This window comes from Scatophagus argus, chromosome 11, assembly GCF_020382885.2.
Source record: "Scatophagus argus isolate fScaArg1 chromosome 11, fScaArg1.pri, whole genome shotgun sequence".
NCBI classification, from domain to species: domain Eukaryota; kingdom Metazoa; phylum Chordata; class Actinopteri; family Scatophagidae; genus Scatophagus; species Scatophagus argus.
In genome coordinates this window covers 3,757,921-3,774,070 of record NC_058503.1, presented here as the reverse complement: position 1 = coordinate 3,774,070, position 16,150 = coordinate 3,757,921, and the positions used below count along the sequence as shown (strand labels likewise).

The window sequence follows — 16,150 nt, the reverse complement described above, 5'->3', positions numbered from 1 at the left end:
ACTCACATCTTCACTATGCCAACTGCATTACTCAAGTGAGTTTGACCAGGGGATCAGGCCCCAAACAACCATAATAATTTACTGAACATTAGCCACAAGATAAGGAGCACCAGCATGGATCTAGGGTGCGTGGTGTATGTATGTGGGTATGTGTGGGTATGTGTGTGTGTGTGTGTGTGTGTGTGTGTGTGTGTGTGTGTGTGTGTGTGTGTGTGTGTGTATGTGTGTGTGTGTGTGTGTGTGTGTGTTCAAATTCAGTTCAAGCTTCGATTAAACTCTCCATCTGCAAGAGAGTCTGGTTCTTTCTCGTCTTTTCCCCTCTCCTCTCTGTATGAATCAGAATTCCCTTCCAGCCAGCAGTCAGAGAGACTAACTGCAGTACAGTGTAACACCCAACAGTGGTGGCTGGCACCTCCGCGACTTGCTGCTACAGACAGGTTGAGAAGTGAAAGTGAAGACAAATCCACTTTTTAACCCAAAACTTTCAAAAATAAACTGAGCTCTTGTCCCACAGGTAAAGGGCTCAGCATCAGGGCTAAATCTGCAGCTTAGGCTCCAGCTCTTGGCCTCAGCTGTCTCCTTCCCGGTGCTCAGCAGCAGTCTTGTTGGCGAGCAGGCCCACTGTTCCTATGCTCCACTCAATCCTCCAATGATAAGCACTTTTTTGTTTTGCTAGTTAAAGTTAAACAACATAACAACTTATGCAAATTTTATATTCCAAAGTACAAATAAAGCCTTCTGTTCATGTTATTACATTGACTGCATATTATCTCACACCATAATACGGCTTTTGTCTATCATTGCCTGAAATTAAAGACCCATCATTGCTAAAAAAAAAAACAAACAAAAAAAAAAAACACCACAAATATTGATGTGAATAAAACCATTATCACTGTACACTGTTAGACTGAGAGGCTTAGCTACAATAACAGAGGGGGACAGGGCTTAGCCCCCCCCAGCCATGATCTCTGCTTTCCTCTCTTCTCCTCCTTGTCCTTCTCTCCTATAGAAAGCGGCTTCAGGCCCTCAGGCAGTCATTTTAGAACAATCATCAGTGAGACCTCTCATCCCACTCCTCCCCACCTACTGCCACAGTCAGGAGGACATCTGAGTCTACACATCAGGCTAAGGAAGGAAAAAAATGGACAAAAAGCTTGATGTGTGGTCCTTTCAAGTGTGTCTTGAGTTTAGCAGGAGGTCACTGCACATCTCATCAAAAGAGGGGAAATAACCAGCAGAACACATTTTGAGTAAACGGACAGTTGTGTAATGGGTGATTTTAATCACAGGAATGATGAAGGAGCTGTGACTCTGAGCTCATGATAATCAAAGAGATTAGAAAAAGTTCCTGGGGTGGAGTTGAGCTTAACCAAGCTAACATCTGCAAAGTTTGTTGGAAAAGTAATCAGATGGGTAGATTTTGGTAGGATACAAAAAAACAATTTCTATGCAAACATCAGAGAGATAAATTAAAAAGTAATATGCAAAATCACTAAAGCCCCTCATAATACAAGCTGTCAGCAAGGGTTGGGTGGTATGTCAAAATCTTTCAAATGGTCACCCTGCATCGCCAGCCAAAACCAACTTGACTGGAACAAAATAAAAGTCACCAGTTGACAAAGCTGACAGCGGAGGCCTAGAGAAGAAAAAGAGGTCAGACAAGAGGACTCACCCAACCCTACTGTCATCTTTTCCAAGACGTTGTTTACCTGGCATCCAGGCAAACAAAACATCTACCAACAGCAAACTGCTACCTGGTTAAGTCAGATGACATAGCCTAGCCACAGTACAGTACAGCCACAGACTTTGAAAACAATGTGGATCACAGCACTGTGCTGTATGACTTCTTCTATGTCCTAGTTTGTTCAACTAGATTTGTGGAAAAATGTTGGAGCTTAGTCCTTACTGGAACCAACGATGGTAATAACACATTCAGCTGACAACATGCTTTCTACATAAATTTTAAGATAAATACTGAAGAAGTGCTTTAGGATGATTGTCTTTAGGTTATTTAACATCCTGCCTTGGAACTGATCAACCCTGACAGTACACACATGGAGCTCTTTATTTCAATATGGACTAATACACTTGGAGACAACTGGCACATCTTTAAAGAACTGCACTGCACTTGATTTGCAAATGAGCTGATCAACACCTCAGTGTGTATGCATTATTTCTCTTGCTTTTTCCTTCTTTCTTTTTTCTCACTCTCTCCTCTTCTCAGACATACCCACCGAGATAAATCGACTGTGAATTCTGAATTACCTGACTATGTTAAGTATACATACTGTAAATATGCTTTTGTTCTGTGTAATGCACCCATGGATACAATGCCATGGTGCTGCTATGCAACCTTTTCGTCCAGGAGACAATGCACTGTTTTGTCCTGGGAGTCCATCCATCCATTTTCTATACTGCTTACCCATCAGGTATAGTCAATCGCAGGACTGACACACACATAGACAGACACACACTCTCACACTCACACCTAGGGGCAATGCAGAGTAGCCTATTAACCTAATGTGCATGTTTTTGGGATTGTGGGAGGAAGCCGGAGTATCTGGAGAAAACCCTTAAAGGGCCAGACCAAACCTGGAACCCTCTCGCTGTGAGGCGACAGTGCTAACCAGTGCACCACCATGCTGCCTGCCTTGTTGCTGGGGCAGGGGTGGGGGGCAAGGCTGTGAACATGTGCACACCTCTGACTTCATGGGTATCACTGCATCCACATGAACCCTGCAGGACGCTACAAGAAGGAACGAATATCCAGTAGCTGCACAGACGATTATGCTCCTCAGTGTCTATTGATTAGAAAAGCTGGACATCAAAGCAGTATTTGATTCAGCACTGTGGTTTTATAGGACTCTGGATGGGGCAATATACCAGGCAGAATCTATATTATGCTGCCACCCCTCATCACCAGTGCAACAAGTTTTGTGGATAATCAAAAACGGGTAAAACCATGCCATGGCTCATGGCAAGAACTGATAAATGTATTTCTGTTCAGGTGCCAGATGGTGACTTTTAGGGTTGTGCTGTGATCTAATGACAATGTGTTTCAATGAGCTAAGACGCTATAGCAACATTCAGAAAGAAAACAGGGAGAGGATATTGCAATATTATTATAGTATTGCATACTTAAATAGGAGTGTTTCTGAATAGCAGGCACACAGGTTTTACAAACGTGTATATTACTTGAAACAGAGTTTATGCTGACAGATCATCTCTGAGGGTAACATGATGCACAAACCAGGTGTCTGCACCGAGCTGCAAGGAGACAGGTGTCCAAACCTCATCCCAGTTTTGCATTATCTTCTATCCCGACAGCCCTTTAGCAACTGAAGCAGTTTGTGATGTAATTTACTGTGAGCACATCAAGCCGCCATGTGGCTGAGGCATGAGAGATTCTCCGCTCGCAAGTTCAGATTAAAATCATATGACGACGAGCTTTGGGGGCACTAATAAAGCAGTAACAGTCGGGAGGTCAAGCAAGCAGGAAAGGCTTCACACTCACCAGCAGACTCCCTCGTGTGCAGAAAAGATTAACTCCACTACAATGACTTGAACAAGGTCACTCAAAGCCACAAATGAAATCCACAGAGAGAGGTAACTTGGGAAAGAGATGACCCTCGTGATCCCCTGTTGCTGGCTGAAAAACATTTCTTAAGCAGAACCTCAAGTCAGTCCTCTAATCTCTAAATAATAACGTGTTAAGACGAAATCACACTACAGCAACAAGCAAAATTCTCTCTCACTCTCCTGAATATCTTTTCTTTAAGGCTGCAAATAATGACTGTTATCATTACTGATATACCACGAAAAGGAAACAACAATGATGTAAAGCAGAAAAAATTTTTTTAAAAAATCTCACATCTGAGAAGCCAGATCAGGTGAATAATTTTCTCTGCAAATTACATACATGATTTATCAATTATCAAATGATATCATTTAATAATCTGGTTATTTATTTGTTTTTGAGAGATCAGACAGATCACACCTGCCACACCTAAAAAAAGTGACTCATGCTTTATTTCGTCTCACCTTAACTACTGTAACTCTGAAACTGGGAGGAACGTCGGGTTTGTAAGCTACTCTGACCACAGGGGGCGGAGAGATGCTGGTGTGGACTTACACTCACAGTGGAGTGCCGATCGATGTAAAGTGACCGGCATCCCTGGAGAGCATTTTCCAGCAAGCAGCGACCAATGTGTTTAAAGATCGGAGCTTGTGCCGTCCATCTACAATAAACAAGGCCGCTTCAGCCGCTGGTGAAGCCTGGCCTTTGATTGGATGGAGCCACAACCTCAACAAGGGTCAAATGCGTTCAGGCTCAATCAATGTTAGCTGATGTCCCTTGTGCATTCACCCATGGCTATTATTATCCTGTGTATGTGTTGTGTGCATGTGGCAGGGTCACCATGTGTTTTAAACAACATTATATCTGACTGAACATATAGCTCTTTAGTCAGATATAGTGAGACCTCTCAAATCAGATAGATTTTTTTAGTCAAGTTGCTAATTTAAAAATAAATTAAAAAAAAAAAAAAGAAAATAACAAAATGACCCCATTTTGTGCACCAACCCCCCCCCCCCCCCCCATTTTTGCCCAGACACCAAAAGAGGTTTTATTAGTATAGTATCAATGTTTAAAATTATGGTATTGCGACAACCTTAGCATGTGCTGGTTAGTTCTGACGTGTCATTCATTATTATTCATTATATATATGACGAAACGAGGCTTCACGTCCCTACATCTCAGATAGCAATTCATTTTATTTCGCTCAAACTTACCATTGTAGCTCTTGATCAGTAACACTAATACACATCAATTGAAATTGTTTTTCAGAAAAGGTGGCTTAGGGGTTTAGTTATTCTTAAAAAATACGTCTTACTGCATTTGTTATTAATGACAATGAATATAATGTGTAATGAAATTTGTGATTTATGAATTTAGAAGACAAAGACAACACCTTGTTCTAAAACAGGGCAAGTATAGAACCATATGCAAGAACCATTTTTGGTTTCATGTCCTGATACTTTGTTACTTAGGACTATTTGAATTAAGGCTCAGCTTTAGCCATTGACTCCATCGAAGGGTGTGTATATGTGTGTGTGTGTTTGCGCATTTATAATTGTTGGCTGTTTGTTGTTTGTCTGACACTGCTTGAATCATGCTTTTCTTAACCTAGCTTGCACTGTGTTTCCTTTACAAGGCTATATGTTATCCTTGCTTGAACTGCTTACCCTGGATACAAAGGCTGTATTTATATCTGTGCTCTAAATCAGCTCTGCTCATTCTCCACAGAGCAGAAGAAAGAAGACAAAACAGGGCTAGGCAGTGAACTCCGGGTTATCTGAGCCTGGTGCCACAATGAGAGCCCCAGTCCTCTTGTTACCACTCTGGCCTCCTCTTCTCTCTGGACAGACAAGAGGCTAAAGTGGAAGGCGAAGGAGTGAGCACACACAGCCCCTTTGTTTCTTTACTACATGCAAGGCATTCTTACTAATAAAACTGCTGTGTATATGTAATGCTTGTGCCAGAAAGGAAAAGTGCTCAGTTCTAGCCAGGCGCAGGACAATAATGTGCCAACTTGTTCAGCAAAGAGAAATCTTTACATATTTTTCTATGGTTCCTGAGGTCAGTTTTAAAGCATTCAAGTAAGTACTGTATATGCTCTTAGATTGGCTTTACCATCAACACATACTGCAGTTAATTTCACTTTCAATGATAAAACATCCAAATGATTTACAATAAAATACCTTATTTTTGTTTTTGATGATGATGTCAAGCACTCTGGAAACCTGGTTTTTGAAAGGTGCTATATAAATGATAGGGGTCCAGAAGTGGAACTTAGAACCAGTTGCTCCAGGCATGTCATAATAATTGTAGTGAGTACCAGGACGGAAGTGGTTGAGTTCTGAGGGTGGGGGTTTCTTGGGGACTGAAATGATGGTTGATGTCTTCCATGAGGTGGGTACTGTGGCAGCCAGCGGCAGACTCCATTAGGCCCAGCACTCTTTCCTGCTTAGCTGATGTGACATCCCCCACAAAAAAAGGTACTGCTGGTGTCATCGCTGGCAGTGGTATGATCCTTAGGAGTTTCTCACACTCTTGTGATGCCCACGGTGTCAAACCGTCCAAAGAACATTTTGAGGTCTTCAGCAAGGGTGGTGAGGTGAGTTATTGTGGAGAGAGTATTTTTTGAATGGTAGCCAGTGAGTGTTCTGACTTTCTGAAATGAATGTTTGGTGTTAATGCTGCTGAATTCCTACTCCAGTCTTTCTTTGTATTTGACTTCGGCCTTAATAACGTTGTTTTTTTATTAGTCTGCTTGTGGTCTTGACAGAAACCCAGTTATGATGCAGAAAGGCCTTGCACTTTGCCTTAGGCTGTATTGGAAGTTGGTGGTAATCCAGGGTTTGGAGTTTGACTATTTCCTGAAGGACTTGGCAGATATACTGGTATATCATCCGTGATTACAGACACTCCCTCTCCTCCAAACTACCAGTACAAATGTCCCAGTCCACGCACACAAGCAAGTCCTGACGTTGAGTAATGTTGTCCTCCGACCACTGTGTGGTACTGTTGATGATGTTTATTCTGGAGATGTTGTGTCACCCATGATGTGACCCCCGCGCAGGGCATTTGGCTAGCGTGTTGTTAGCATCCTCAGCTATAAGCTCAGATGCCACTTTCATGTCATCATTGGGCAGAATGTAACACATCTGATCACAATATTGGGGAACTCTCTTGGGAAGTAGAAGGGCCAAAAGTAAACAGTAATTCCAGGTCAGTCGTACATAACCAGTTTTAGACCTTGATGCTATCACACCATCTGTCACTGTCATAGATCCAAACCCTTCCACCTCTAGTTTACCTTTAGTAGTCTACTTGAATCCCTCATCCTGTCGACTCTGAAGATGGTGAAATTATCCAGGTTAACCTCGGTATCTAGAACAGCCTCATCCAGCTAGGTCTCCACTAAGGCAATAATACAGGCCTCCTTGAAGGAGCTTTATGTCAGGCATTTTCCGTGGAGGATGTCAACACTATTACAAAGGGATCGGACATTTGACAGGATTATGGATGGAAGATGGTGTCCGAAACATCGCTTTCTTAATCTGGCGAGTTCTGTCCCTGCATTTAACATCTCCTCTCTAAAATACTTTGTACAGTGCAGTCATAAATGACAAAAAGGACAGTAACAGGACTGTAAGACAAAACGTATATGACAGTGACTAGACTAAACAGACTAAACTAAAACTAAAGTAAACTAAACTATGGTCTAGACCTGCTGTAATTGGAAAGTGTCATGAGATAACTTTTGTTCTGAATTGGTGCTATATAAATAAACTGAACTGAACTGAATCCAATAACACAGCCTCTGTGCACATGTGCCCCTTCAGTCCAAGCTGTCAAGACAGCAACAAGAGTCTGCTACATTTTTCTTTCTGTACTACTCTCTCTTTCAAAGACACATGCACTCACGCACACATTAATCAATATCTCCAAGTTCTGTAGGAGGATGGGATACATCTCATCAATAATGGAACTGTGTTTTTCAAAGAATATGAGAGTTGATTTGTTGCCTTGTGTCTCGCTTGTTTTTAGTGGCCACCCTGTGGCTCATAACATGCACAGTCACACTCCACACTCAACCATTACAAGGAGGCAGAAGAAAACACAGAGACATTGAGAAGGACGCAGATGAACAGTGAGGCATATACAATTTAGCAGCAGCTCATAAAACAACAGAGGCGCCTCCGGCCAATTTGCCAGACAAAACACTCACTTTGACAAAAAAGTCTCATAAGCGTGCATCCTCAACAGCCCCAGACACACACACACACACACACACATGTATATATATATATATATAGCAATATATAGCAACATCCTCTATATATGTATATCCAGGAACCTAGGGCCCAAACAGAAACCCAGAAAAACAAATAAGTCAAACTGGCAATTCATAAACACTAAGATAAACAAGCATAAAGCAACAACCTCACATGGGAACATGGGAATCATCAGATGTCTGCAGCACACGCAGACAAGACAAGACAAGACAACTTTATTTGTATAGCCCATTTTTACAAGCAGTTTGTCTCAAAGGGTTTAACATATCATCAGCAACATCCTCTGCTCGTCGACCCTCACATCGACTAAGGAAAACTCCCAGAAAAACCTTTAACAGGAAAAAATGGAAGAAACCTCAGGGTGAGCAACAGAGGAGGGATCCCTCACCCAGGACGGGCAGACGTGCAATGGATGTTGTACAGGCAGGAAAGCAGTTAACAACATGAGAATGACATTACTAAAAAGACAAGTAAAACAAAATCTCAACTGTTTAGTTTCAGTCATTCTTTCCAGCTACTCCTCACCAGGAAAAGTGTTTAATGATATTATCCTAATAAAGCTGGAACTATGAAATGTAGATCTCTGGATATTCTGACATTATTTATCCAGTGTGACACAGGCAGGGCTATAATGTTATGTGATTATGGCAGTGTTTCCCAACCTTTTTCGAGCCGTGGCACATAATTTAGAAAGATTGCGTGGCGTGCTGCAGGGCAAAAATGTTTGGATCAGTTGGCCGCTACGCACACTCCCCACCCAGAGCGCTGATCGGGTAAAGCCAGATGGCCCCCCGTGGCACAGTGGTTGGGAATCAATGGATTATTGGTGCTGCTTCACTCTTGTTTAATGGCTGTTATGCAGCTGTTATGTAAAGTCTGACACCTAGTGGTAAAGTTTGGCATACCAGTCAGGTGCTTCGTGTCAATGCGTGGCAAAATGGTTAGTGTGCTCGCAACACGTTTCCTTGTAAATAAACAAAATTCATGTTTACATTCAATGTTACCAACAAAACACCTATGTGTCCCTGAACATGCCAAACACATTTCCTTCCTCAAGAAGTGTGCAAAGCTGACTGACAAAATGAGGTTCGACTTGGGCTAGCTCATGAACCTCATCGATGTTTGGACAGCCCTGTTTACATTATGATATTGAGAGGCTATTTTTCTATTTTGGATTTTGTTCATTTATTAAGCCCTAATTTGACCATTTTAAAGACAAAAATAAAGGTGTGAAAATTTTACCAGTGCAGCAAGTGCAGTGCCTGTGTTATCACAGATTGCAGCAATACAGGTAGATACTAAAACCTCTCAAACGCAAACCACAGATGATGAGAGGCTCGATTGGATCGACCTCTCTGCTGGAAAAATGATCAGTGCCAGTGGCAAAGTTTCACTCTCACCAGACAGGGATTTCCCTCATGACAGGACCCTGACAAAACATTTGTGTTCCCACAAATCCTAGCATCCAACATTTTACTGGGCCCACAGATTTATTTAATTTAAAATATTACAGTGTTAACTGGAGAAAGTGGTTATTTTAATTACAGGCATTAGTGTTTCTGACACTGTACTGTAGGGAGATTTCATTTTCAGGAGCAAACATACTGCGTGGTTACAACACTGTTCTATAATCTGCTCTATAGCTTAACAAAATAATGGCTTCACAGATGAACTAGCTGGAAAAGGACCAGTGAAACATTAGCAGTACTTCCAATACATATTCTTATCTCCTTTTATCTCACATTTCAATGACGTGTGTTCTCTGCTGGTGATCTTCTGTTTGCAAACACTCTTCCCAATGTGATATGTATGCTGCTGGAAGGCTTATCACGTAACTTTGTCTGCTAGAGAACCAACAGGGTCTGTGTGAACATTGGTGAATGTGCGTATATGTGTCTGAGTGTGTGCAAGACAGAGCATATGTGCATTTGTGCATACATCCACGTGTTTGCAAGTGTGTGAGCAAACTGCCAAAGGGCACGGACAGCAACGGGAGAGAGGAGTTTTTCTGGCTTACCAAAGATATTTGTGGAATGTCCTTTCTTAGCAAGGGGCTTCAGCTCGTTATGACCCCAGCCGTACTGTCTATAGCTGTCCCAGGCATGCTTCATCATCTGGAAAAAAAAAAAAAGACAACAAAACAGCATATTAGAAGATGTGGAGTCTCCTTGACTTGGCAACCCACACTGCCACAAATCCACAAATCCTGCAACTCACATGACTGAACCTCCAAATAATGGCTCCATAATGATGACTCTAATGATGTTTAAACTGGCAACGGACATGTTTTTTGCTTTAAAGTATCATTATGAAGTAAATGATGATTGCGCGATGTAATGGCTATAGAATAATGACATCATCAGTGTTTATACTGGTTCCCTATAAACCTCACATTCATTAAGCAATTTTTTTCTGCAACCAGGCACAAAATCTCCTGTGAAAATGAGGGCTGACTTACGATGCAGAACAAAAAACAATTACATAATTTTGGTTCTCAATCAAGATGAACAAAAGTAAATGCATGTGATCACCGACTCTTGACAAATCACACATATAATTAATTTAGGTATAATAATTAAGCCTTGCTGGTGAGCTAGAAACACTCATTTCCTCTCCTATGAAAAAGCCCTTCACTCACTTTGATTTAGTCCTTTCCTTTCTTTCAATCTGAAATTAATCCATATATCAAGACAGAACTATTGATAAATCACTTAATCAATCAACCACGTCTTTTGTATACATTATACAGTAAAATGAGACATCTCTTGCCTCTAACAACAGGAGAAATGAACCCAAATAATAGCAGAAAATTAAGAAAACTTGCACACTCAAGAAGACCCATCACAAACACACACAGGATCAGCAGTGCTTTGGTAGGGCATGACCCCAAAGACTTTAATCTAGAGGATGATGCCGCTGGACCAAAGTTCACCCTTTTGCCCCTAGCCTGATGCACAGACAAGTCTGCCTTCTATACTCAACATCTGGTTCCTACACACAGACACACACAGACACACACACACTCCTTTGATGGTTTGAAGTAGAGCACATACAAAAGTAGGTATGATAATAAACACATTTAACACAAACATATAGCTCTCTCTTTTGTATTTTGCTACATCCCCCCCGCAGACTTGTCTCACTGGGTAGAACAAAATGAGATTTTATTCTTCATATGACCTTTGAAAAGAAGCTGAAAGAGATTGGCTTGGGGAGGGGAATGAGGATAAAAAGAGCAAGAGATTGTGAGATGAGCCCTGACATGGAGGCTGATGCTGAGAAGAGGCGCTGCAGGGCAAACAGAGATGACACAGCCGAGGAAGGAAAAGTGCCAGCTCTCACTGAAGCACTGCTGCTCTCTTTCAATTTCCAACCTTTTTTTCCCTGCTCCACAGCCCTTACTCAAGTGGCAACAAGAACCTCAGAAAAGTACATTTCCTGTCTATGTGGTCATGTCAGTCACTGTCTGCTTCTATGGACATCTGTTGATCTCTTTCTCTATATCATCTGCCTAGCTGGCAGCGTTCCTATCTGTCCACCTGCCAGCCTCTGTCTCTGCATGCCTGTCAGCTTGTCAAGTCATCTCTATGATGACCTTAAAAAATGACTGAGTTAACATCAATGCACTGCATCCTGTATCACACAACTTTTCTTATTGTGTTTTTCTTGTTTTAATAAAGCTCCATTAAATGGCTACTGTGGCCCTCTTTTCATATTTGACAGTCCCAACTGGGGATCCTTCTCTATGAAGCTCCTGTGGACCTCTTTCAGGTTTTTACCTAATTGCCCTTTCGCTGTACCGAGAGTCTGGTATTGCAAGGTTGTCCCTAGTTTCAACCTTAAAACTCTTACAAGTGAAAATCGTGTTAAGTGTAAAAATACCAGATAAAAATGAAAAACAGTTTATATTCATCGATTAGCCACAACTCTTAAACCACAACATTAACCATCTGTTTACAATGTAATGTTGTACGGGGAATCCTTGGGTTATGGCAATCATCTGGATGTTCTTTGACAAAAACCACCCACCTAAACATTACAGACCAAACACACCCACCCCACCAAACTCTACAACTACAAGCTGCTGGTTGGTGGCACAGGTGGACTGGACTCTGTTCGGATCACGGGGGCGTGCAAACACGCAATGATGACAGGAAGTAAGTGCAGTAAGTACAGGAGCCACATATGTTCATGTGTGGCATTTTTGTGTTTTAAATTTTAATTCAAGATGAGATGTCCACAAGAGCTCAGCATTAGAGTAATTCTGAGCGTGCTGCAGTGGGCATTGTAGCTGAAACTAAACAAGCTATAACACAGTTAGCGCACTGTGTCACATTGCAGGGAGTAGCTTAATGACGACCTATCTGCCAACCAGCCACGTTGTATTTATCTCCTACCAAGCTATGTCTGTTTCCCTGCCTGCCAGCATGCCTGCCTGTCTCTTTATGTCACCATGTGAGGATGAGCATCCACTTCGTCCGCCATCTCTACCCTCTCTCTCTCCTTGGAACAGGCAGCCAGCCAAGCTAATAAAGACAAGGGCCAGGAGTTTCATTGTGTTCTTGGCCTCATGGCTTTCCGTGACATATTCCATGGACACACTGAGGATTATAAATCAAATTAATACACACCATGACAGGGACAGACTCACTGGTTGGCTCACTGTGATCTGTGTTGATTGGATGCTTCATCAGATTTTGATTGGCCCATATGCCAAGGACAAGCGCAGCAGTGCAGGGCACTTGACAATGTTGACAAACTGCTTATTTAAAGGACCTCGGAATACTAATTGGGCATTAAGCTACAAAATCCTGTGATTGATTTTGACAGCTACATCTTGCCATCACAGCATCTTGGGAGCTACAAGCAAAAATTGGTTTGCACTGGCCACCACATCTGGTTCTTTAGTTCTTTAATTAGAGCTGAACCCTCAATGGCAATGACTGCAAAATTGACGGCAGTAACAGCATGGATATAGACAACATTTTTTTGTGATCTCTAACAAGAAAGGCTGAACCTGCATCAATCAGTGTTTGCATTTAAACTGAATGAAATAACTCTGTATGATGTAAAAAGGTCTCTATTAGGGAAAATTACAGATAATTATCTCCCAACTCTGTTTTAGTGAACTGCCTGCCTTATGGTTTTACAACCATTGTGAAATCCTATTAAACGAAGCATCTTCTTCTTCAGCAAGTTTAAATGCAAGCCATAACTTAAAGTGCCACTTAAACTTAAAATAAATTATAACAAACCACCCTGGTAAGTCAACCCGCATACAGCTATTAAAATGTTGAAAATTTTCTTTGAGAGGTTTCCAATCTGTTGAGGAACAGATCATTAGAAAAGATTACAATCATCATCATGAAACTATGCAACCGAGAGTCTGGTCTCATTCAAGAAAAAATATATTTCGAGTTATGTCTTCAAACTAAACCCAATGCAAATCCTCTGCCCCTACCAAAATCAGAGGAGGAAGAGCATTTGCATTTAATAAACTAAACTAAATGAACATCCTGCATCCCCTTTTGTTCACTTTATTTCCCAATGGCTTCTCCGTCACACTCAGCTGGTACTCCTGGTGATGGTTAGGCCTGTTGTCAGTTAGTGCCCACTGTGAATTACTACATCTGGGACTGGGGAGCATGACGACAACCAGCAGCTTGTGGTGTAGGATGAAGAGAGTCTGTTCAACCCTGACAACTCTCCAAAGAAACACAGACAGACAAACACAGTCTGTTCCTTTGCAAGATTCATCATCTGTTCTGTGGCAGCTGCTTGGTAAGACTGGCAGACACTGTAATCCTTTACTCATATATATACTTTTTAATGCATACTACTTTATATATTTCTCTATTAAGTACATCTTTGTAAAACATTTGTATTAATTAGGTGCAACAGTACTTCAGAATCAAGGCTCAGCAATTTTCAGTGGCATCGGATTCTTCTTTTCTTGATCTTTATGTTTTGTGTCTGTTTAAGTGAAAAAGGGAGGCGTTCACTCTTTGGCTAACATGTACTAGTGCAGTGTAAAAAGTTCCCTGCACAAACATGGATCATCATTGGCAGGATTTGACAGCTTTATATAGATACAAATAGTGTAGCCAAATCATGTGGTATCACTGCCAGTTTGTGCTTCATATCAGTTAATATACTATATACCTAAAACTAGTAATTTATTTTGTGAACTGATACAATTTGCAGCTACTATGTAACTACAGGACATTCAATGGTCCTCTTATGCTATGTCTCTGTTAATTCAAACTGATCGGATGTGATGTAAGGGTAATGTTAGGACTACATTTGTTAATGCTAGCCTGCTAGTCTAATTACCTGGCTTAAGAAGAGACAAAGAGCTATTCTCACCTGTTTTTCAAAGGCTCAGCCATCTTCTGCATGTGGCGGTGACCCCAGAGACGTACAATGTATTATCATCAGTATACTTATGTTCAGTACACTTAGTCCATTCTATCCTGGTTCCAACACAAGATACACACTCATCTGTGTCTGAGGCCCACAGGACAACTTAATAAGCCATCTCCTGTCTTATCCTGTGCCTGAAAGGATTGGGAAGAATGTCGCACTAGGCGTCTATTATCTCTTTCTGCAGTAATCTGCTTATTTCTATGTGGTCCAGTCTCTATACCGCTGCTGTAAATGTATTAATAATGCCACATTATACGCTTGAGCTTGCTTTGGATTGAAATGGCAGTCCAGGAGTGGCCCTGTGTTATTAAGGTCAGAGTCTGAGGAAGATTAAAAACTGCTCTTCCCCTCCCATTCCCTATCAACTGACGAGTTTGAGAGTGAAAGTGGCGTCTAAAGTATGGTGCCGATTTTGATGAGAAACGCAGTGGTGGCATTTCTCATTTCATGAATTTATGTGGCCAGCCTACCCAAAAACATTTTGTTGTATTTCCATTTCACTGGTTCAAAAATTCCCAAATGTGGTCCAAAATGCAGACTGATCTAAAAGTCTATCAGGATGCTGCAATAACCTGCCAGAGTAAGATCATATATTTACTGCTGCCCTGCAGGAATCTCTCGATGATTAATGCTGCCCCGGGGTCAAACACTGCAAAGAAACACTCAGGGCAGGGTTCATCAGGACTTCTGGACATTAATACAAATTAAGCAGTTCTTTGCTGCAAATCTTTTATGCACAGGACTCAGAGCTTTAATATGACTTAAGAAAACATCAGCAGACTTTTTCAGAAGTGGCAGGTTGCCTTTCCTCTTCATGTCCAAAAAGACCTCACAATCCGTCTGCTCACAATGGCAGCCAATTGAATGCTCTCGAAAAGAAGCACACACTGCTCGTAGCCCTCTCTTTCCCAAAGGACCAACAGCCGTGCACCCTTACTATGATGTGCCATGGTCTCATCACGTACAGTGATGTACAAACTCACAATGTACAGACATAGACAACCACAGGGCAGTGAAATATTCATAAATAAATGAGATCCACAGCTGAGAGCAAGGCCATTACTTTCACAATTGTTCGGGAAAAAAAATCTAAAATCAGCTAGGCACTCACAGCAGAGGCACACAGTGACAAGCTTCTGGAGGTCTGGGGAGTTGGAGAATTGTGCTGAAGTTATGTGCTGCTCTGAGTGACCTCCAGAGTCAGTTTGACTGATTTAAGGCAGCTGTCCGCCTGCCCTTGTCTTTCTCATCTCCTTCCAATTCACCCCATGGAGGCTTCCTATCTGGCTGAACAGAGGGCCTTTCAGAAGATGCATGAGGGTGGCGAGACTGTGACATCTGAATTGCTTCTTGCAGTAAATACATTCATGGCACTTAGGCAGAGGGTGGTAATAAATTCCCCATGAAATCGAGACAGTATAAGAGTCTAGATAGGCTGTTTTTATACAGATCCCTAGCAAAGAGTTCAAACAAATAACAGCTGATGATACGGTTAGCCCAGTGTAATGTATGAAACATATACATACAAACAAACATACATATAAATACATATAAATCTACCACGTCAATGCTATTATTACTATGACAGTCTATGCTTTTCTGGATCAAAAAGTGTTGAAATGTTCCTTCAAAATAAATTCTGATTCAAGTGACGATGACAAGTAACGTGAGACAACCAGTAGAGATGTTGCTGAACTGCTTAGGTTGCCTTTTAGAAGGTCACATATTATGCAAAGATATGCTTTGTCATGGTTTTCTAGGAAAAGCGTGTGTCGCCAGTATGTCTAGAAATCCCCAAAATAGGGGTAAAGGCCATTCTCTGTTTTGGATGGTCTACTTTTCGAAAATGTAGTGTCCGTCAGTC

At 41.6% G+C, this 16,150-nt stretch overlaps 1 protein-coding gene across 2 annotated transcripts in view; it reads right to left on the bottom strand.

Annotated features, from left to right (window-relative positions):
* man1a2 (mannosidase, alpha, class 1A, member 2) overlaps positions 1-16,150 on the bottom strand; it is a 109,957-nt gene that overhangs the window by 57,299 nt on the left and 36,508 nt on the right. For both annotated transcript variants that reach the window (XM_046403060.1, XM_046403061.1), the window contains exon 4: positions 9,878-9,974. In XM_046403060.1, the coding sequence (XP_046259016.1) occupies positions 9,878-9,974 (97 nt within the window). The remainder of the gene's footprint in view (positions 1-9,877; positions 9,975-16,150) is intronic.